The 23170-nt window shown below is 59.7% G+C and overlaps 1 protein-coding gene across 2 annotated transcripts; it reads left to right on the top strand.

Moving 5' to 3' along the window:
• The first annotated feature begins 691 nt into the window (after positions 1–691).
• Positions 692–21611, top strand: ECE2 (endothelin converting enzyme 2). 2 transcript variants are annotated; one of them, XM_077826139.1, is made up of 19 exons: positions 692–736; positions 5208–5294; positions 6431–6575; positions 7161–7376; positions 8263–8387; positions 9288–9434; positions 10066–10131; positions 10898–11086; positions 13283–13425; positions 13730–13844; positions 14693–14803; positions 15302–15400; positions 15803–15880; positions 16463–16566; positions 17456–17566; positions 18688–18755; positions 20406–20596; positions 20744–20839; positions 21435–21611. In XM_077826139.1, the coding sequence occupies exons 1-19, from the start codon at positions 692–694 to the stop codon at positions 21609–21611; spliced, it is 2313 nt and encodes a 770-aa protein (XP_077682265.1). The 2 variants fall into 2 exon arrangements, with proteins under 2 accessions (XP_077682265.1, XP_077682266.1); XM_077826140.1 differs by lacking the exon at positions 5208–5294 and having other exon boundaries at positions 704–736.
• The last annotated feature ends 1559 nt before the right edge of the window (positions 21612–23170 follow it).

Raw genomic sequence — 23170 nt, 5'->3', positions numbered from 1 at the left:
GTGTGTGTGTGTGTGTCAGATTGCGGGGTGTGTCTGTGTGTGTGTCAGATTGCGGGCTGTGTGTGTGTGTGTGTGTCAGATTGCGGGGGTGTGTGTGTGTGTCAGATTGCGGGGTGTGTCTGTGTGTGTGTCAGATTGCGGGGGTGTGTGTGTCAGATTGCGGGCTGTGTGTGTCTGTGTGTGTCAGATTGCGGGCTGTGCGCCTTGTGTCTGTGCGCGCCGGAGTCACGGTGCCCGCGTGTGCCAGTGTCGCGCAGCGCGGCCGCGCCCCTGCGCGCTGTGCCCGCGGCCGGGCTGTTTGTGAGTCCCGCGGAGCCGGCGGCGCCTCCATCCCCGCTGACCTTCGCCATCGGGCTCCGGGGCCCCCGGGCGTCCTGCCGCCGCACCCCCCGGCAGCAGCCGATGCCGCCCGCCCGCCCTGATGGACACACCCGCTCTTTCGCCCCAGTGACGGTCCCAGCTCGGAGCGCGGGGAGCCGCCTGCCCCTCGCCCCGCCGGCCCCCGCAGCCGGGGCCTCCGCCGCGCCCTTGCGCCTGCAGCGGCTCCGGGAGCTGCCCTGAGCCGCGCAGCTCCCGCCGGGCCCGAGCCCCCGAGCACCATGGCCAGCCCCGGGGCCGGCGCGGCGGCTGCAGCCCCGCTCGCCCCAGGCTGGGAGCGGAGCTAGGCGGTGGCGGCCGTGCCGGGAGCCCCATGATGTCCAGGATGAACGTAGCTCTCCAGGATCTCAGCAACAACGTGAGTAGCCGGGCTGGGGGGCTCGGCCGGGGGCTGCAGCCCGCGGGGAGCCTGGGGCTGGAGCAAGGCGGGGCTGGGCAGCCAGCGGCAGGACGACCCCAGAGCCATGCTCAGGCCAAGCCCCTGGCTCCCTCCACATCCAGGCGACCCCCAGGCCAGGCAAGACTATGGCAGGTGAGGGGCTCCAGAGGGACCCTTAAAACTCGCTGTCATTTGCTCTTCCGCCCCAGAGCACGGGGGGGAGGCAGTGCCGGGGGCCTGGGGAGTGCTGGGTGCTGTGTGCAGGGGTGCCAGGCGTCCCTGAAGCTCTGGGAGGGAGGCTGGTGCTGGGCTGGCCTTGGTACCATGGTAGGGGGTTAGTCCATTGGGGGGTATAACCTTTCCCGGAGACTGAGCCCATGGGGCTGGAGAGGATGAATGGGAGCCATTGAATGGTCTGGGCCCCACTCTGCAGCCTCCCCCAGAGTCCCTGCACAAGGTGAGCTCTCTAGAGAAGGAATTCAGCCCACCCATGGCTCTAGGGAGGAGGCTGGAGTTCATTTCTCCTGTTCAATGAGGGGTTTTAGAGTAAAACCCTGGAGGTGACCTCCAATGGCTGGGGGCACTAGGGGGGAAAGGGCACCTCGTGACCACAGAGGTCAGGGCCGCCCCCATCCCCTAACAGGAGGTTAGGTCAGGGGCCGGCCAACCCCTTTTCAGGGTGCTGCGGGGTTGGCAGAGAACCTAGGGCCTCCAGCGCCGCTTGGCCCCACCCTGCTGCCTGGGTGCCTAGATCCTGTGGCTCAGCCCCGCCCGACACCCTGAGAGCCCTGAGCCTGCAGCTCAGCCACCCTACAGGCCTGTGGCTGAGCCCCACCCACTCGCCCAAGGAACTGGGGTCCTGCAGCTTGGCTCTGCTGCCCCCTCTCCAAATGCCTGAATCCTGCAGCTTGGCCCCACCCCACTCACCCTGGTCTGGTGACCCAGCCCAGCCCCACTCCCTGAATAGCCTGGGGCTCTGCCTTGCCTGCTGTCCTGGCCTCATCCTGCCGTGCTCTGGTCTTTGGGACCGTCACTTGCTCATCACTGCTGAGGGCTCAAGCTTCTCCGTGGTGATGCTCAGCGATATCAGAAGTCCCAGGACCTGGGACTGTGGCACATCTTAGCACCCAGTCCCACAGGGGGGCAGTTCACAATCAGGCCCAGTGACCTGGGTGGATACAGGGAGGTGGTTGGTGTTTCTTGCTTCAAAGGCCACTTACCAGGGAACCTCGGACTCTGAGCGCCAGAGACCCAGCTGCAGCATGGTCACCTGTAGCCCAGAACGGGCGCCTCTACTCATGGCATGACCTCCCTCCTCTCCTCCTACATTGCGTGGGTCTCTAGAGGCATGGGAGATGTCCCTGGGGGCCAGTGTGGGGGATGCCAGGGCCAAGGGCAATGCAACTGGAGGCTGGGCGGGTTCCTGGAGTCTGTATTGCCATGACAGCGCACCCCTGGAGGGTCTCACTGCATCAGGAGAGAGCCTTGGAAAGGACAATGCCTGTGATGGGGTGTGTGGGGCCAGGTGGCTACCAGAGCCAGTCGCACCATGTTGTGGGCAGGAGGCTGAAGGAGCCAGTGTTACAGGAACAGCGGAGCTGCCCGTCCTCTTGCTGGGCAGGTTGTTGGGGCTTTCTGTTTGGGAGAGTGGGGCAGGTCTCCATCGTAGGGAGCTGTGCTTTCCCAGGCGCAGGGCCTCCCTGAGCTGGAGCGGTGGGTGGGGGGAATCCCTGGCTCAGACAAGGCTGCCAGCAGGATGCTGAGACATTTTCACAGATGCCAGCGGCTCCCAGGAATCCTTCCCCAACCAGGGAGTTTCTGCCAAATGTTTTTTCTGAACAGACTCGTGCCCGTTTCCTGAGCTGGCAGCTTCTTTTGTGCAAACCCCAGCACTCGGTGGCTAGCGGAGTGCGCTGCCTCTTGAGTCTTTTTGACCCAGGCCTTGGAGCTCATGCTGTGGCCACTGCCCGAGCCACCCCTCACTGTGAAACTGGGCTCCCCGGTCTTACCTTTGATTTTTCCAAAACTCCCTTTCTCACTCTTGCCGCTGGGAAGGAAACCTTGAAAATGGGAGCCAAGTATAAGCGACATGGCAGTGTTGGCCCGAGTTTACAGACAGCCTCAAACAGGAGCTGAGAGAGGTGAACTGTCCCCATTCAGCTCAACGACATTAACCCTGAAACCTAATGGCAATTTTAACGTAACTGTCATTAACTATTTCACTGTTGGTCAATTAGCAAAATCAGCCATCTTGTGTGCTTATCACACAATCCTAAACCCCCTCCCCAAGGGGCAAATCCCCAGCTGCTCAAACCTGCAGGTTTCCCCCTCATCTACGAGGCCGTCTAGCATGGGAAATGCCAAAGAAGTCCCAATGAAATGTCCAGCTAACCATGATTGAGGCCTTGTCTAGACTAGGCTCAAAGCTGCTTTAGCACTTTCTGACTAAGGCCTGATCTACACTTGGAATTTGGCTTGCCGCCCTCTGCCCCAGTGTAGACGTGGCTAGCTCGACCTAGCTACCATTGCTTGGGGAAGTGGTGTTTGGGCAGTGATGGAAAACCCCTTCTGCCGCTGTAGGATGCATCTACACTATGGGGTTATGCTGGCATAGCTAAGGCTGCACCGTAGCGATGGCACGATAGCCCCCCGCAGTGTAGACAAACCCTAACACCGTTGAAAGTCTCGTGTAGACAAGGCCAGGGTGATTGAAAGGACAGGCTACCTTCCTTGAGGAAGCAACCTAGTGTAAAGACTGAACGTTTGTAGCCTGGAACAAAAGTGTGGCGAGTGTCCACACCAGCCTTTGCAAGCATGCTAGGCAACTCAAGGGGCAGGGACACCTGGAAGGCAAGGTGTCCTGTCTACACTAGAACAGGTTAGCTAACACCGCTGTCATCACAGCCTTGTATCCCAGTCCAGACACAAGCCTTGCTTCCTACTACCATCTTTAGTAACCTGGTCCCCATCTCTCTGCAGCACAGAGTAGCTTTAGGGCAGGGGTTCTCAAATTGGGGGTTCTGACCCCCCAGGGGGTCACAAGTTGGTTACGTGGGGGTCACAAGCTGTCAGCTCTGTGGGTCTGACAGCCCTGAGTCCCCATTAAATTAAATTACCCCCCCTTTTTAATTTTAAGGGAGGGTCATGCTCAGAGGCTTGCGGTGTGAAAGGGGTCACCCATACAAAAAGTTTGAAAACCACTGCTTTAGGGGCTGCAGGGCTACTGCCCTCCATGTTTTGGCCATGCCCCATCTCCCACTACCCTCACTTGGCTTTAGGGGGCACGGTGTTGCCTTCCTTGGCTATCCCTCATCTCCCACCACCTCAGCCTGGCGTTAGGGGGAGCTGCCCTGGGTATGCTCCTTGCCCCACCAGAGAGGAAAGCTCAGGATCGAGACTGATGTCTGGGTTATGGGGCACCGAGAGTAACGGGAAGGCTGCGTTGAAGAGGGGGAGGGAGCAGGGCGGGTGGAGGCAGCTGGATGTGAGGGTGCTGGGCTGGATGGGAAGGGGGAAGGAGCTGGACTGGGGGAGGCTCCTCTCACCCAAGAGAAGGTCTCTCTGAGGTCAGTGGAAGCCCATTGGGCTGGGCAGATATGACTGCTACAATTGAAGTGAATTCCCCTCCTGAGCTCCATCCAGGCTGCTGGCGTCAGCCTGCCAAGGCAGCCCGTTCCAGATGTTTCTTGGACTGACCACATCTGCATGGCAGCCGTGCAGAGGGAGGAGGCAGTGGCATTGCTAGGAAATGAAGCTGCAGGTTGCCTGGGAACCGAGGACTGTCTCCATGAGGCAATCTGACACCTGTCAGGAATGCTGATGTCAGAGCGGCTTCTGCAGAGGCAGCCATGGCAACCCACAGAGGGCGAACGGACGTACGTTGCTCAGGGGCAACTGCTGGTGCCCGGTGGGGGCAAGAGCTTCCTCTTCTCCACAGCACAAGCCTGGCAGCGCCACCTGGTCCTGCATTTGAGTCGCTCAGGGGCCAGGCAGGGAAGGAGCGTGACCCTCTAAAGTTGCAGGCAGAGGGAAATGCATTTGCCCACTCTTGGTTGGCATCACCAGGACCTGCACCCTGTCTGCAAGGTGCCCCTTGGTGCCCCAGGAGATGATTCAGGCTCCCTGATTCTCAGAGTGCAGGATCAGGGTTTTATGTAAAGGGAAGGTAGGCAAGTCCCACTGTGGTGCACCAGCCAGGAGAGGCCACAGAAATGGAGCGCTCCAACCTGAGGGAGACGAAATTGTCCTGCTGTAGACAGCTCCGTGGCCCCGCAGCTCTGCCTTGGTGTCACTGGGCCCAGCGCCCCCTGCAGGATCCTGGCTCTGGGTCAGCTGGGCCCCGTGCCCCCCTGCAGGATCCTGGCTCTGGGTCAGCTGGGACCAGCGTCCCCTGCGGATCTTGGCACAGCCCTCTGCGATGTCATTCCTAGCCTGTTTTTTCTCTCTGCAGATGTCTGATTACAAACGAGCTACTTTCCAGGATGACGAGGGGGTGGATGCAGCTGGGGATGGAAGCGCCTCTCCTGATAGCGTGGAGGTAGGATCATGCTCCTGGAACGTGCGCCAATGTGGGGCCTCTTTTAGACCAGGACAGGGCGCGGCTTCTTAGTGGCCAGGGCCCGTGCACTGCGAGGGAGGACACGGCTCGGCTTCTGGGCCTTTCTGGATTCCCATGGGAGCCCCACCAGCTCCTGTTCAGCAGCAGAGCTATTAATAAAAGCTGTCTCTGGAATCTCTGGGGCAAAATAATTTGATTGCCCAGGCTAGTTACTGAGCGTCTGATACCACCAGCAGGGACTGGAGAGGGAAAGAGGAGGAAAAGGGGCTGTTTCCCATGGGAACTAAAGCTGATTTTGCCTCCTTTTCCCAAAGGCCACACGCCCATGGCTCTGCCAATGCCTCTCGGTCCTGCTCTGCATCCTCTCTTCCCCACACTATTCCAGTCCTGGGCTCCCCACACACAGCTCTGCCACTGCCCCTTAGTCCTCCCCCACAGCCCCCCTGTCTCTCCTGGGACGGGACTGCCTATCACATCGACTTGTATGGACCTGGGTGGCAGTTTTTAGAGGTGATTAACCTCCCCGCAAGCCCTTTGGGAGCCAAGGCTTCTCTTTCCACATGAATGGGCCCCGGTGCCAGGCCCTGGCTCCCAGGAACGTAGCTGTAAGGGTGGGCAGTCCTTGTGGGATCTCCAGGGGGCAGATCCAGCTTTTCCCACTGGTTCTTCCTCTCCCAGCCAGATCATATGGATTGTAGGCAGATAGGGGAGCTCGGACAATGCCTGACCCCTGCTCTTCCCTCCCACCCTCCAGCAGGTGCCATCCAAGTCCAGCCACGGGCAGGATCTGTTTGCAGCGCTGGATGGGTCCTGCTCCCAGCAGAATTGCTGTACCCTGATGCTCAGTGCTGGGGAGAGGCCACTCCCACAGGCAGTAGGGCCACCCAGGAGAAGCAGGGTGGCACTGCCATGGCGGGGTGGGTCTAAGCAGGGCTACCATGAGGGAAGGGTGGAGTGGCACTGCCAAGGGGAGGGCCTCAGGGTCCGCGTGCAAGGCTTATTTGTGGCTATTTCTGATTATGTGTTTGGGTTTAATCCATCAGATGCCCCTTAATACACTCTCCCCTTCTGTTCCCTTCCCCCCCCCACACACTCCCTCTCTCTTTCCCTCCCAGGTGGGGTTCAGGAAAGGGGTCCCCCCCTTGCTGAGCCGCCCAGGTTCACGGACCCAGCTGGAGCTGGCTCTCTGTGCCATCTGCCTCATCACGGCTCTGCTGCTGCTGGGCTCTATGATTGCTCTGGGCGTCCAGTACAGCAAAGGTAGGAGGGGGTGGGGCTCACACACCTTCGCTGCAGCCCCCCCAGCCCATCTTCCTGCAGCTCCCGCTGCTCATCAGGCAGACGCTGAAACGGCTGGGGCTACTCACTAGAGGAAAGATCCTGGGCCTGTCCCAGGGAGTTGCTGTGTGGGGAGGCTCCCCTGGGCTGGAATTACCCTGGGGAACAGCAGTTGCTACCAGAGAGTGGGGGACATACGGGGACAAGATTCTCCTGGGACTGTCCGGCAGGAAGTAAAGAGTAAATATTCTAAGGGACCACGTGGCCCCAGCCCAGGGCCTCACCGTGCAGCTGAAGAAGGGTGCTGCTGCAGGACTCGGTCTCCCATCTCCTGAGGACCGTGGGGGCCACCTCCCGCGCCCCTGCGTTGCAATCATACTCCCATTGCCCCCTCTCACGGGCATCCAGGCACCGACACAGGAATGGTCAATTGCAGGGTTAGGAGGCAGGGCTCCTGGGCTCTGTTCCTAGCTCTACCACCAACTTGCTGCAAGGCCCTGCCACTCTGTGCCTCCGTTTCCCCACTTGTTGGCCCTGGGACCTAATGACTGTGTCTCTCCCCCACAGACCCTTCGCACAGCACGTGCCTAACAGAAGCCTGCATCACGGTGGCCAGTAAGATCTTGGAGGCCCTGGACCGGGAGACTAATCCCTGCGAGGACTTCTACCAGTACTCCTGCGGGGGGTGGATAAAGCGGAACCCGTTGCCCGATGGGCGCTCCAAGTGGAGCACTTTCAACAGCATCTGGGACCAGAACCAGGCCATCATGAAACACCTCTTAGGTGGGTGTAGCCCTGTGCTGGGGTGCCCCCTTGCACACAGCCACAGAGAACCGGGGAGGGCGGCACTGCAGGAGGGCCCCTGGTGGGCTGTATGGACAAAATGCAGCCCAGGCTGGGCCAGGGAGAGACCCTGGGTCATCAGGGATCGGCTTCCCAGGGCCTGCCCTGGAAGGGGAGAATGCCCATACGGTCAGGGATTGCAGGGGCTCCCCCTCCCCCCCCCACACACTGGGTGCGGGTAGGAGACATTCCAGACATGGCCAGACAGGCCCTTCAGCCCAGAGGCTGATGAGTCTCCTGGATTGGCTCCATTTGGCCAGTGGGCCCAGCCCAGCTGGTGCTGGTGACAGGGATGGGGCGATAACCTATGTGGGCATTCAGCTCCTGGCATATATTGCTAGGTTATAGCTTCTTGGAAACAGTACAGGGCAGACTGAGATCTATATCCTGAATCAGCTTCCACGCTCTCTCTGCCTCAGTGAGGGCACACTGGCCGGCAGTCAGTCCCACATCAGCACTGGCTAGGGGCAACCAATGGCACACCAGCCGGCAGTCTGTCCCACACCAGCACTGGCCGGGGCACACCAGATGCACCCAGGCAGACCCTTGGGCAGCTGCACGGGACAGTTCCCTGGTGCCATCACTGGTGGGGATCATGCTGTATAATCTGCGGGAACCTAACCCACATGAGACTACATGGTGATACAGGGAGCTCCAGATATAGCAGGAGGGTGAGATGGGACCCAGGCCTAAGGCATGGTCACAGGTCGTGGTCAGAGGCACGAAGTTCCAGGAGACCAGGGCCAGTCTCCAAGGTCCCTCCATGTGCCAGAGCCCTCCTGTAAGGGAGGAAGTGACGGAGTCCCTCTGGTTATCCACTCCTCAGAGAACGCCACCTTCAACTCCAGCAGCGAGGCAGAAAGGAAGACCCAGCGCTACTACCTGTCCTGTCTGAAGGAGCAGAAAATCAGGGAGCTGGGCTCCCAGCCACTGATGGACCTGATTGAGAAGGTGGGTGCCGGGGGGGAACCAGACCACCATGAGGTCTGGGCGGGAGCCCAGCTCAGGGAGGGAGCCTCAGCGCACTCGTCTCTCTGCAGGTGAAAAGTCTCTCCATTGGGAGACCATCCTGGAGAAGGGCTGAGCCCTGGGAACCTTTGCCTGGCCGAACGCCATTCCCACGTGGGCATGGCTCAGGGGCCCAGGTGAGACGAAGTGCCGGGTCTCAGCCCAGTCTGCCATACACGGAGCGTTCACGTTCCTGTTACAACTGAAGAGCGCCAGCAGAGGAGCCATGCGCCGAGCTGCTCTCTTCCCTGGCTGGGGTCCCTCCAGGCAGGGTTGAGGCCCACTAGTAGGGGTGGGAGTTTGCACTGGACGGGCTGAGCCCTATTTCCAGGGCTGTGATTCCTGCCTCCCCCTCACCCCATTTGTTATATTTCCCATCGTGTAAGTGATGTGAGAATCACCCCTCTCCGAAGGGGGCGCTTCTGTGCCTGGAGTCACACAGCAGCTTCACAGTCAAAGCACAGCACCCCCTTCTGCTAGGCAGGGGCAGTGCGCGTGGCCCACAGGCCAGGCATAGTGGGTAGCACAGTGCCCCCTACTGCTGGGCTGGGAGCACAGGCAGGGTGTACAGGGGCAGCTCCCCCAAGCACAGTAATGGCTGGTGCGCATGGGGCACAGGCAGAGCTTGGAAGGAAGCACCCCCAGCAGCACCCCCTAGTGCTGGGCTGGGAACACATGGGAGAACACCAGCAGCACCCCCTAGTGCTGGGGTATAGTGCATGGAGCACAGGCAGGGTATAGAGGGTCTCTTGTGCTGGGTGTGAAGGTGGAAGATTAAAGCCAGAGGAATTTGGCGACCCAGAGAGGCACAAGCCCAAATCCCTGCATTCCTGTTTCCTGCAGATTGGCGGGTGGAATATCACCGGGCCCTGGAACCAGAGCAACTTCATAGAGGTTCTGAAGATGGTGTCGGGGACCTACCGGGCCGCCCCCTTTTTCACAGTCTATGTGGGCGCCGACTCCAAGAGTTCCAACAGCAACGTCATTCAGGTAGCCCTGCGACCATGCCCCTGTGAGAGCTGGGGAGGGGGCGCAGTGCCAGAACCTCACACCGAGCTCCCAGGTGCAACGGACCCAGAGCAAATCCCTCCCATTGCCCCTAGCTCGGAAACATCATCACCACAAAACGGCGCTGGAGGAGCCAGCCAGGCAGCGGGGAGAAGGGCCCATAAAGAAACCTAGCCAAGGACAGAGGGAGCACGGGGGGCCAGAGGGCACACAGGGCTATCATGGCTGGGCATTTCTGACTCTGGCCTTAAGTGGCCCAGTTCAGACACCCAGCCCTCTGCCTGGGGACACACTGGGAGGGGTTCAGTGCAGACGGTAACTGTTTTGGGGCCACATCACATACCTGGGCATAAAACGGTGTCAACGCCCGAGGGCCCCAGGAAGGCGCATCAGCCTCTCGCTGCTGGGGATGTGAACGCCACTTGAGGATTCCCCACAGGTCAGATTTGATGGCCCTGGTCTACTGCCGAGGGCTGGGGTTGCCACAGGTCCTCCACCCGCACTGGTTCCCGGGAATAGCCATGACTGGATGTGGAGGCAGGGCAGGGGGCTTTGTGCTACAGAGCGGTGGCTGTGGGTATGCGGTCCAGGCTCATTTGTTCTCCGTCTCCAGGTGGATCAGTCAGGCCTTTTCCTCCCCTCCCGGGATTACTACCTGAACAAGACAGCCAATGAGAAGGTAGGGGGCTGGTTGGGGGCAGCCCATACACACCAGCCCTTCCACAGAGCCGGCCTCATGAGCAGGCCCAAATTCACGCCTGACTTCCGGTCTGCATTGGTCTAGCTTCAGCTCCCAGCCACTGGCCTGTCTCTGCCAGCCTGATGAGCCCATCACCAAATTTTGGGGATTGGTCCTGCTTTGAGCAGGGGGTAGGACTAGATGACCTCCTGAGGTCCCTTCCAACCCTGATATTCTATGATTCTATGAAATATTTAATCCTCATCTAGGTACTTTCAGCCTGATCACGTCACCCTTAGCCTTCTCTTTGTTAAGGTAAATAGGATGGAGCTCCTTGAGTCTCTCACTATCAGGCAGGTTTTCTCATCTTCTAATCAGTCTCGTGGCTCTTTTCGGAACCCTCCCCAATGTGTGCCCCATCTTGGAGATGACCCAAGAGGCCTTTGCTCTCTGAAATGCGCATTCCCACCCCAACACCCTGGGTAGGACCCACACCTTCCTGTGCTCCTGACGCAGATCCAGCCCAGTGGGTAGAACGTGCCCCACCCCAAATCACAAGGGGCCAAAGGAAAGGGACCCCCGAGTGCTAGGACCCTGGATTGGAGCCTGTGCTGGGACCTAGTTGGCAGGACATTTTGGGGAGGAGGTTTGGGAACTTAAGAGCACAGGATCTGAGGGAGCTGAACTCCCCGACGGCCCATGACTGATTGTGTGGGGTTGTCCCTGCCTACGTGACTAACCCCGCTGCCTCTTGCTTGAGTGACAGGTGCTTGCTGCTTACCTGGACTATATGGTGGAGCTGGGGATGCTGCTGGGTGGGGAGACAGTCTCCACCCAGGAGCAGATGGAGCAGGTGCTAGAGTTCGAGACCCTGCTGGCCAATATCACTGTCCCCCAGGATGAGAGGCGGGATGATGAGAAAATCTATCACAAGATGAGCATCGCAGAGCTGCAGGTGGGTCCTGGGGAAGGGGGCCAGCCTGGTGCTGCTCGGGGAGAGGACTAGCATGGTGCTGCTGGAGGTGGGTGAAGAGCTAGGGGGAGGAGGGGAGGAATCAGCCTGGTGCTGCTGTGAGCAGCGGCTGGGCTCTGTCCGCTGGCAGGCGTTGGGGATCAGTAGTGGGAGGCTCCCATTTGCTGGGCTGGTCCCACCATGGCCTGGAGCAGCTGGGAGAAAAATTCAGAATGAAAACTGAGAGACGAATTCAATTGGTCTGAGTCCTTCGTTACATTTCGGAGCTGCCTGGGCAGAGCGTGAGGGCCCAGCCCAGAGTACATGGGGAGAGGACAGCCGCACCATGGTAGCCCCTTTCTGTGCCCCTTCTGCTTCCCCTGGGAGCCCCTGGCTGCTTTTCCCACACACTCCAGGCCTCTGTGTTGCCCATCCCCACACCCGGATTTCATTAGGATTCCAGCGAGGTGGAGTGTCATTAATGCTGGAGGCCTGGCTGAGCAGCATCCCAAGCAGCCGGGAGCCACTGCTGAGCTGCCTCCACCATCCCGCAGGCTCAGCACAATCAGACCCATATCCCAGGGTGACCAGGTGTCCCAATTTTATAGGGACAGTCCTGATTTGTGGGTATTTTTCTTATATGGACTCCTAAGACCCCCCACCCCCATCCTGGTTTTTCCATGTTTGCTGTCTGGTCACCCTACCATATGCAGAAACATGACCCCCTCCCAGCCATCGCTCACTCCCCAGGGCCAGCGGGTCAAGGGGGCATCAGCATCCCCAAAGTCAGACAGAACGAGCAGCTTCTGGGTGAGATCCCCCCTCAGTCCCACTGCACTATGCCCTGTTACCCCACTGGGGTCCCCAACCGCCGCTCTGTCACTGCCCCTTAGTCCCTTTGCACCGTGCTCTGTTACCCCACTGGGATCTCCCTCCAGCTCTGTCACTGCCCCTCAGTCCTGCTGCACTGTGCCCTGTTACCCCACTGGGGTCCCCAGCCCCCGCTCTGTCACTGCCCCTTAGTCCCTTTGCACCGTGCTCTGTTACCCCACTGGGATCTCCCTCCAGCTCTGTCACTGCCCCTCAGTCCTGCTGCACTGTGCCCTGTTACCCCACTGGGGTCCCCAGCCCCCGCTCTGTCACTGCCCCTTAGTCCCGTTGCACCATGCTCTGTTACCCCACTGGGATCTCCCTCCCGCTCTGCCACTGCCCCTCAGCCCCGCTGTACCATGCCCTGTTACCCGTCTCTGGATTCCCCCCAGCTCTGTCACTGCCCCTCAGTCCCGCTGCACCGTGTCCTGTTACCCCACTGGGGTCCCCAACCCCCGCTCTCTCACTGCCCCTTAGTCCCGTTGCACCATGCCCTGTTACCCACCTCTGGGTTCCCCCCAGCTCTGTCACTGCCCCTCAGTCCTGCTGCACCATGCCCTGCTACCCCACTGGGGTCCCCAATCCCCGCTCTCTCACTGCCCCTCAGTCCCACTGCACCGTGCCCTGCTATCCCAGCTCTGAACTCCCCACACCCAGCTCTGCAGCTGTCCCTCAGTATTGATGGCACCCTGCTATCCCAGCTCTGGGGTCCCCACACACCCAGGCCCGATCCGCAGTGCCCTGCTGTCCCACCGCTGGGCTCCACACACACAGCTCCGTGAATGCCCCTCAATCCCAACCTGCAGCCCCCTGAATCTCAGCCCTGAATTCTGTTGTGCTGGGGAAGGGAATGCCAGGACCCTCACCCCAGGGTTTAAGTTCCTGGCAATACAGAAAATCCAGCCTTCGTCATCAAGCAATGGTCACCAAGCAACCAGTCACCATAGCAACAGGGAGAGATGCAATCCTGTCTAGTGGGAAGGGAGGTCTCTTAGGAGGCTGAGGCAGGAGCCAGGGATCGGAGTGAGGTGGAGGGGCAGGGCAGGGATGGGAGAGGATCAGGGGGCTGGGAGTGAGGCAGAGATTCAGGCAGCCAGTCTAAATGATGGGGGGCTGGAGTGAACCTGAGGGACCTGAAGTGTTTCTCCAGGGACATGCATCCTCCCTCTGCCCCAGTGAAACCCACCCACCGGCCCTGGCTGCCTTGTGTGATGGGGTTCCCTCGCAGGGAGGTGGCCCTGCCTGGAGCCCCAGGTACCCGGAGGTGGGGACCCACCCTCAGAGCCAGGGGGGAGCAGTGCTCCCCCTCACAGCCCTGTGTCTCAGCAGGCTCTGGCCCCCGCCATCGACTGGCTGGATTACATGGCCTATGCCCTGACCCCGCTGGAACTGAGTGAGGCGGAGCCCGTGGTGGTGTACGGCCGTGAGTACCTGCAGCAGGTCTCCGAGCTCATCAACAGCACGGAGAGAAGGTAAGAGCCCCGGCTGGAGGGAGGGGCTGGCGGACACCAGCGAAGTGACATCAGGGGTCTCCTTGCAGCACCCGTTGGGAAGCAGGGGCCATATCCATTGAGGATCAGGGAGTATCTGTTCAGGGCAGTGCCTGTTGGGGCATGGGGATGTGTCTCAGGGCCATGCCCATTGTGGGGGTAGGGTGGGGGCATTGGTCAGGGCCATGCCCATGGGGCGGGTGAGTAGGTGGGGATGTCTCAGGGTGGTGCCCATCAGGGGCAGGGTTGGGGTCTTGGGGAGTCAATGTGGCTCTGTCGTTTGCAGCATTTTGAACAATTACATGATCTGGAACCTGGTTCAGAAAACTGCCTCAAGCCTGGACCAGCGATTCGAGACGGCCCAGGAGAAGCTGCTGGAGACCCTCTATGGCACCAAGAAGGTGAGGGGCTGCTGCATGGGGCACACGGGACCAGGCCACGGGCATCAGCCCGGAGGCCCCTTTCTCTATGCACATGGGGGAACCCTGTGCCCTGTGGGTGTTGACACCTTATATGCCCCGGGAGACCCCAGGGGATCCTCAGCCAGGCAGCCACGGCCTGGCCTGTCTGGGGCATGGGGTAATGAGGCACCGATGTGAGTGGCGAGGCTGCTAAGGGGAAGATGCCTGTGCACCACTCAGCCTCCAGCCCTGGGTTGGAGTCAGAGAGCTGCGAGCAGGGGATGCTGGGTGATGGGGCTGAGCTGGGACAGCCGGGGGGTGACGGCAGGGTTAGCAAGCGCATGGGGGCTCTGCGGCCGGGGAGGGAAGTGCAGCACAGCAGGAGGGGTGGAACTCGGGGCAGCATGAGGCAATGCAACCGGCATCCCCTAGAGATGCAGACAGGCCTCAGCTTAGGGGATCCTTGTGCGGGGGAGAAGCTCAGCCCCTGAATATGTGTCCCCAACACCCCAGGATGGCCTGGCAGACCCTGAGAGGGGGCAGGCAGATATCAGGAGGGGTTCCCGATCCAGATGAAGGCCCGTCTGCCTTGGAAGGAGACAAGGCGAAGGGACATACCTGAGCTCCAGGGGTCCCTCGACGACATGACGGGCAGGCCATACAGAGCAGAGAGGAGGGAGTCCTCTCCCTCTGCCGCAGTGCTTGGGGCCTTGGGAGGCCAGAAATTGTGTCCTCCTGTGTCAGGGCGTGAGCTCGGTCCAGGCCCCTGCCCCACAGACAGCAAGGACTCAGGGACGTGGCGCCAACCCTCCTCAGGTCTCACCCTGTGTCTCACTCTCTCTCTGGAGTCCTGCACCCCTCGCTGGCAAACCTGCATCTCCAACACCGACGACACGCTGGGCTTCGCCCTGGGCTCCTTGTTTGTCAAAGCCACCTTCGACAGAGACAGCAAGGAAATTGTGAGTTGCCCTGCCCTGCTCTGAGCCCTCTGGCCTCCCTCACGCCAGCGCTCCTGAAGCCCCTTATCCCCCTCTCACCCTGATCCCCCCACCGCCCCCTGAAACTTCCGTACACCAGTTCTCTTGCAGCCCACCCTCCGATTCCTCTGCAGATCCCTATTTGTCTTATCTTCCCCTATTTCCTACCCCTCCCCAATTCCTTTGCAGCCCTTCAATTCGCCAGTGGTGAGCTCCCCAGCTCGAGGTGCCTCTGTGCAGCAAAGGGCAGGGGTACGCAGAACAGAAAGAAGGGAATTCCCTGCCCTACCAGTCACCCAGGCGAGGGGAGTTCAACCTGGCTGCACACGCCCTGCTGTTCTCACCCACTGCAGGAGCAGGGCAGTCCCCACAGAGGGAGTAGGGCTAGGAGGCAGGTCTAGTGCTGCGTGACAGTCTCCAGGGGACGGGGGGGTGCAGGCTGGCCGTGGGGGAGGAACTGACTCTCCCATTTCCCCATAGGCAGAGGAGATGATCAGCGAGATCCGGGCGGCCTTTGAGGAATCCCTGGAGCAGCTTGACTGGATGGACAAGACGACAAGACAGGCCGCTAAGGAGAAGGTGACCGCCGTTCCGCTGGCCTCCCAGACCCCAGCGGGAGGGGAGCCAGCCCAACTCCTGCCCTGAGTTAGAGGGGAGACGATGTCAGAGCTGACTCCAAATAGTCCCTCCCCAGGCAATGCCCCCTGCAACTACTGCTACTGCATTCCCCCCGCATGAGACACGAGGCAGGAACATCCCCGGTCTCTGGGACACGGGCGTCCTGGTAGCGGGGAAATCCCAGCCACGTAGTCCCACTGGCTCCCTGGCAGGGAACCCCAGCCCTGTGCTCCCTGGAATAGCAGCGCTTGCTCCTGTGTGACCGGCGCACACTTCCTCTGGAGGAGCCAGGGCTGTACACGGGGAGCTCCCAGGTCTCTCCCCGCTATGATCTCAGCCACTGGCCTCGCCCCGTCTCCACAGGCAGATGCCATTTATGACATGATCGGCTTCCCGGACTTCATCCTCGACAACAAGGAGCTGGACGACGTCTATGATGGGGTAGGTGGCCCTGGAGCATAGGGACCTGGGCCAAGAGTGGCCCTGGAATTGCAAGGCCAGTGGGGAGCAAGTGGCTCCCAGCTGCTTGTGCCAGGCACATGGCAGGGATCCAGTGAACCAAGGGTCCGATTGAGGTGAGATTTTGCCTGGCGCCCATCCTGATTGTCCCACCCAGGGTATCTGGGCTCACTGGTGGGGCTGTGCAGTGGGGATGGGATCCAGGCCCTCATTGCTATAGTAACTGAGTGCCTAAAGTGATCTATCTACCCCCATCTCAACCCTTCACTGCGTGTGGGGTTGGCAGGGTGTGTCCTAGCCCATCTCAGACACCCCCCCACCCTGTACCCAGCCTGCAGGGTGGAGGGGTGCAGCCCTAGCCCATCTCAGCCCCTTGTGTTTCTTTCTCAGTATGACAGGTTTCAGAGTAGCAGCCGTGTTAGTCTGTATCTGCAAAAAGAAAAGGAGGACTCGTGGCACCTTAGAGACTAACAAATTTATTTGAGCATAAGCTTTCGTGAGCTACAGCTCACTTCATCGGATGCATTCAGTGGACATGCAAGTCCTCCTTTTCTTTTTTCTCAGTATGAAGTCTCTGAAGACTCCTTTTTCCAGAACATGCTGAACTTCTACAATTTCTCTGCCAAGGTCATGGCCGACCAGCTGCGGAAACCCCCCAACCGGGACCAGTAAGGAGCTGCTGCAGCCTGGGCACCTTCCCACCCATGGCGGCAGGAAGCAGGGTGGAGGGTCAAGGCAGGGCATGACCGGGAGGCCCAGGGGCTAATTTTGGGGCATGGCTGGTGCTGTCAGTCTCCTGCTAGAGAGGGTAAAGGGAGATCCTGCCCCATTCTGCTGCCACCCTCACTTCCAGAGTGGAGCTGCAGCCTGTGGACACTACCAGTCCCAGCATGCAATGCTCTACCTGGAACCTATCAGCTGCCTACACTGCATGCTGGGAGATGTAGTCTCCACAGACTGCACCTTCCAGAAAGTGAAGAAGGCAGCTGCAACTTGCTCCTTCCATCCAAGGTGGGGACTTGAGAAGCATTTGGCCCATTGGAAGACTCTCCCGCAGGCAACCCCACTCTTGGCACAGACGCAGCCGTGCATCCTTTCACAAGCACACGCGCCCTTGCCCCACAACACAGTCACACGCCAGGGCCCGCCTGGCTCTGACTGTATCAGAGACACACCAGCAGCCGCCTGCCCCCTCTGTAATAGAAAAAGATCAGCCATGACCCCAGAGAAGGGGGCCGATGTCCTGCTGTGTTCCTGGCCAGCCTTTGACTCATTCCCCCCAGCCCCGGTCCCTGGGACAGACCTCAGCTCCCAGACAGCTGAGAGACTGCTACAATGGTGCAAGGCTCAACCAGCCCCCAGCACTTGAGCCGAGTGTTTCTGGCCAGACCAAAAGGGTCATGATGAGGCTGGCTCTGGGGCCCTTAACACTGGGTGCGGAGAGGAGCTTCCCCTGTGTGGCTGGCTGCTCCTCCTGCCGGGGCCTGTCCTGGTCCTTTGCTAGCAGGGTGCCAGGTGCAGGGGGAGATGCTGCCTAACATGTCTGACCCTCCCTAGGTGGAGCATGACCCCGCAGACCGTCAACGCCTATTACCTTCCCACCAAGAACGGGATCGTCTTCCCAGCTGGGATCCTCCAGGCTCCTTTCTATGCCCGCAACCACCCCAAGTGCGTCTGGCGCTCTGGGCTCTCGCCGGGTCATGCCTGTGTGGGTGGCAGGAAGTGGCTGGGGAAGGAAATGAGGCCCACTGGCAGCTGTAGGTTCCTGGGTGTACTCAGATCTGGGCAAGCCCCTCTCTCACACAGGGGCAGCACCTGGTCCCAGGAGCAAGGAGTGGAGCTTCCAAGGCAGAGACACTGGGTCTGAGCTGCTGCTGTCCAAGCGCTAATGGAAGATTTCACAATCCCTGCCTTCCCAAACCCGCCCCTGATCAGAGAGGAGCTTTCTGCCCTGGGATCCCAGTGGGGTGGGCACTCGCTAATGCCCTCAGCTATTCCCTCGGTCCTTTAGGAAGCAGCCTTGCCCATGGCGGCTGTGGGCTCGGGGTAGGGCGAGCAGTCACAGGAAGACAGTGGGCCCAGCATAAGACGCTGGCCCCACTCTGCCTGCTCACTGCCCTTCTCACCCTCACGAGAGGGCAGGACCTGCATCAGTCCTTTCCCCGGGGAAGTCAGAAGGGGGCAGCCTTTGCTCCAGTGCTGTGGAAGAGGCCGGGCAGGTGTCACCATCCCAGCAGGGGTGGCCAATGGTTGACCCATGGTGTTCCACAGGCTGCACTGCTCTATCCGCAGGGCCAGGTCCATTGCTAGGACTGGCAGCCTTCCCCCCGGGCCAGCCTTCAGTGTTAACTAGGGCAGCTGAAGGCAGAGTAGATCCGTTTTATGCCCATTGGCTGCCAACCTTGGGCTCCCAGCAAGCTGGCACTGTAGCCCTTGGCTAGGCAGAGTTTATGCTTCGCCCAGTACTGACACTAAGTGACTCTAGGTAAGGATCTACTCCAAGCCTGGCCTGCTAGTGCAGCGCATTGTTACGGGCAGCCATCCTGAGCGGGTTTCCTAGCTGGACATGTGCTTCGGTCAGTGGAGTCTCACCTCCATTGGGCACCCAGGCTCCCGGCACTCTGCATTCACTGCTCCTCAAAAGGGCACTAGGGAGCACTGGGAACGCAGCATGGGGCTGACTCACTTTGCTGCATGAGCAGCAATCAGGGAGGCTCCAATACCACCGGGATACGGGCCATGTGAAGAGCTTAGACAGTAAACTAGGGTTTCTTCTTGGCTTCATCCAGGGCCCTCAACTTTGGCGGCATCGGAGTAGTGATGGGGCACGAGCTCACACACGCGTTCGATGACCAAGGTAGGACCCAGCTGGCCTGTCAGGCTCCCCTCTCAGCTCCCCGGTCTCTTGCGCACACCCTGCCATTCCAAGAATGCACGTGGGCCACTATTGGAAAGGACACTTCGTACAGGGACACCTTAACCAAACAATCCTTATATTGGATAGAGAGGTGACGCTATCCCGCCCCCCCGGCACAGTGCTCCCAGCTCCTCTTCATTGCAGCCTCATCCTGTCCTTTGCATCATGGAGCTGCCCAGCACCTCTGTCCTGTACACGTCCTGCAAAGACTTCCAACATCGCTCTCCTCTGGGCTACCAGTGGCCTTGCCATCCATTCCATCCTGTGCTTCCCCACATCATCTTCTTCCTCATGGCCAACACTCCTTGCCCACATTAGCTTCTTTACAGCCCTCAAGATGTCCTTTCTCTTTGGCTGGCTCTCCTCCCCATTTTGTTTGTCCTCCTGTCTCCCCAGGTGACACCTGCAGGCATCTCCCCAGGCTTCTCTGTGCAGCTTTCGCTTCTGCTCCATCTGCTTGGTGAGGACCCATGTCTCTGCATCTTGAGCCATGGCTTGTGGCTGGCAATTCCCAATCCCCCCGCTCCACACTGCTCCTTGTGGCTATTGGAGATCTTCCCCTTTTCCAGCTGGACACGTGTTTGTTTTGTTTACATCCTCTCTCTGCATGCTGTGTAGTGTTGCTAGGCCACGGCCAATGCTGGAACGCAAAAGGCAGCTTTGGGGTGATTGGAGCCTCCATGCCAAGACTGACTCCCTGGGGGTCTGGTTGAGAAGTGGGTTGAGATCCCATAGTTACAGGGGTACAGAGAACGCCACCATCAGGATAGGAGGCCTGCGGGCTCAGAGCATTGAGAATGGGCATGGAGACTTTCACCTCTAGGCTGCTGGTTCATAGCTAGCCCTGGGTGGCAGGGAAAGAGCAAGTCATCCGGGACTCTTTGGTGGCTGAGGTGAAGCGAGCTGGGATCCTGGCCAGTTCCTGGCAGACAGAAAAACCACCAGCACTACCAGCGCCAACTGACCCCATTGTTAGCAACTGAAGAAGCCGAGGACCGAGCAGGCCATGAAGTGTGATCTCCTCTTCTAGAGGAGTCCCGGCAGGTCGAAGAAAACTCATACAGCTGCTGCCCAGGCAGCTCCTGCTGGAGAGATGAAGCCGTCAGTCTCCAAGGCTGCACAGCCACCATCCTGGCCGCAGAAGACCCTGGGAGATGATCTTGTCCTTTCCCTGTTGCTCATTCACAGAGGCACCATGGGTAGGGAGGAATCCTGAAGCCCATAGAGCAGGTGCTCCATCCCCATCCTGAGCTTGACTGGCCTGTGCCTCTGATTTTTCCCTTTTCACGTCCCTCTCCATTTCAGCAGCCCCTCCCCTGCCAGATGCCCCCAGTCATGGGCAGCAGGCTTAAGATCCCATGTCAAGCCATCACATGGACCCTTGTAACTTACCTTACCCTTTGGGCTGCTTGCAACATCCGTCATGCTGGGGGCCACTCGGGATGGAACTGAGACTGTGCTGGGGGTCGTGGCTCAGTTCTCTAGCGGGCCGCTTGAGGAGAAGGCTCCAGAGACAGGTGCAGGTGATAGAACTGTCGCTGCCGGCAGCGCCTCCTCCGGCCATTTATCATGCACCGGGTTGTCTTCCAGGTCGAGAATACGACAAGGAGGGGAATCTGCGTCCCTGGTGGCAGAACTCCTCCCTGGAGGCCTTTAAGAACCGGACTGAGTGCATGATGGAACAGTACAGCAAGTACATGGTGAACGGAGAGCATGTCAACGGCAAGCAGACCCTGGGCGAGAACATTGCAGACAACGGGGGCCTGAAGACAGCATACAATGTGAGTAATCCAGCGAGCCCGCCCCATATGCAGGTGATGGACAGCAGGTCCTAAGGCCAAGGTTCAGTTCCCACTGCCCCCCGATTCTGAGGGGAGCATCACTCTGTTTGCTGCTGTTTCACAGCATGCCTTCTTGGTTCCCTCCAGGCCTACAAAGCCTGGCTGCAGAAGAATGGAGAGGAGAAGCACCTGCCTGCCGTGGGGCTCACCAACAACCAGCTCTTCTTTGTAGGATTTGCACAGGTACGACTCTGGGATGGCACAGATGCCCCTCAATCTCAACCTGCAGCCCCCCTGCTGCTCCAGTCCTGGGCTTCCCCACACACAGCTCTGCTGATGTCCCTCACTGCTGTTGACCTGCAGTCCCCTGCTATTCCAGTTGTGGAGTCCCCCCAGACACCTCTGCCAGTGCCCCTCAGTGCTAACCTACAGCTCCCTGCTATTCCATTTTGGGAACAATGGGCCATGGTTTTTAAAGGCCTGAGTCTACAGTATTGAGACCCAAGAGAAGAGAACCAAATGAGCTCCTCAGTGAGGCCAGATGGGACTATCCTAGCCCTCCATAGCTATACCAAGGGTCAGGCCCCCTCCCAGCTAGCACTCCATCTTCCCCTAGCTCCATTCACCACCTCCCCAACGGGGCAGTCTTGGGGCTGCTGCTGCATTGGGAAGTACACTCCCTGTCCCAGTGCAGGGCAGCCTTGGCCCAGGGTGCCCAAGGCAAGAAACTAGTTGAGAAGAGGGTGCTGCTCAGCAGTTGTCTGGCTAGGCGTTGGGCTGAGGCTAAGGCCAGGTCTGTGCCTCCCTAATCCTGGTCCTTGTTGTGTCCCTCGCACAGGTGTGGTGCTCCGTGCGCACTCCGGAGAGCTCACACGAGGGGCTGGTCACCGATCCACACAGTCCAGACAAGTTCCGGGTCATCGGCACCCTCAGCAACTCCAGGGATTTTGCTGAGCACTTTAAGTGCCCGGTGGGCTCGCCCATGAACCCCGGCAAGCACTGCGAGGTGTGGTAGAGAGGGGCTGGCAGGGCAAGAAGGCGTGTAGCCAGGGAGGGGGACAGAGACTCTGTACATACACAACCAAGCAACTTCCCCAGGACATAGGCAGGCAGGAGCACCCAGGTAGAGTCCCAGAGCCATGCCCCCCACCAAGCCTCTTGGATGGGGACACGTGGGGGACATCTCCGGGAATAGCCAGTGGCCTCAGCTTCTCAGCTCTGGCTTGTCCTGTGCAGGCTGCAGGCTCCTCCCATCTCAGACAGGGCTCCAGGAGGGAGTGTAGGAGCCGCAGCGTCCTGCACCACCTGCTGGGTGGTGCCTGGAACCCAGCCCACCTGCCTTGGTCATACTCCACCCCTGCGCCATTGACCCCATCCCCACTATCAGCACCGGCCCCCACTGCACATTGCCAGGAGTGTCAGCCCAGGGTCTCCTGCTTGAGCCCCACTCCAGCCAGTCCGCCAGCCCCACCTCCCCCAGTGCAGGGTCATCGGGACCTGCCCACCCAAGCAGGGCATGGGTGGAGGGAGCCTTCAATGGCTCACTTTGGGCAACGCCAGCCTTTTCCTTACAGCCCCGCCCTGTGGGTCTAGTCTGGGTGCAGCTCCTCCAACGCCAGCAATGCCGGGAGTGCTGGCACCGTGTAACCGCCGCGCGATCGGACGCAGCTAGGGCAGGCTGAGATGCCCCCGACGGTTAGAATGGCAGTGCCCATGCTCCCGGCAGTCGACCTGCACCAGGGGGCAGCACGGACGCTGCAGCAAGGAAGGGGGCAGGCTCTGAAGAAAAAGGCCAGAGTAGACAAGGCCAGTTATGGGAACACTGGGTGGGATGGGGCAGAGAGCCTCTGCAGCCTGGTGTCATCCCCGGGATGGGCATAGCCAGGGTAGGAAGGACAGCACCCACAGCAACACGGTGCCCCTGTTGCCAGTCTGGGATGCAGGGAGAGGAGACCCCTCCAGGGCACAAAGGGCAGAAGTGCAGCTCCCCTACCGCCACTCTGGGCATGGGGAGGTGAGGCATAATTCAGGTCTGAAGGGCAGCAGCCCAGCACCCTCTCGTGCCAGGCTGGCAGGGTGGAGAACATCCACAGACATTTATCTTTTTAAACCAAATGGAACAGCAGCAGTTAACCCCGGGAGGATCCCTTCTGACTACAGGATCTTCCCCGGGATTTGCCCTGAAACAAGCCGCCTGTTCTAAACCAACTCCGATCCCCTGCCAGCTTCCCTCCCACTAACCCAACTGTGTGCCAGGCTTTTTCTGGATTGTTTGAGGGGGATCAGACAAGGCGTCTGAAAGCTGGGAGCTTCGGACTGTGAGCTGCTCTCGCTTCTGGGGCATTTTCTTAACCTTCTTAGGCTCATTGTAATCCAAAACCAGCTTGGCTTAGAAACTCCCCATTTGCTTTAATAGGTTGGTCATGGTGGGGACTGGTGCCTTGGACTAGCTTTGGGTGGTTCTTGATGGATTTATTTAACGATTAAAAGCAGTTTCCACTTTCACACTGGGCTCTGTCCTTAACTCCGCACAGTCCCAGGGTAGATGGGGATAAGCCCCCAGGCAGGGTACGA

This window comes from Eretmochelys imbricata, chromosome 9 (genome assembly GCF_965152235.1).
Source record: "Eretmochelys imbricata isolate rEreImb1 chromosome 9, rEreImb1.hap1, whole genome shotgun sequence".
Classification (NCBI taxonomy): Eukaryota; Metazoa; Chordata; order Testudines; family Cheloniidae; genus Eretmochelys; species Eretmochelys imbricata.
Note: the sequence above shows the minus strand (reverse complement) of the source record. Positions and strands in the feature narration are given on the sequence as shown.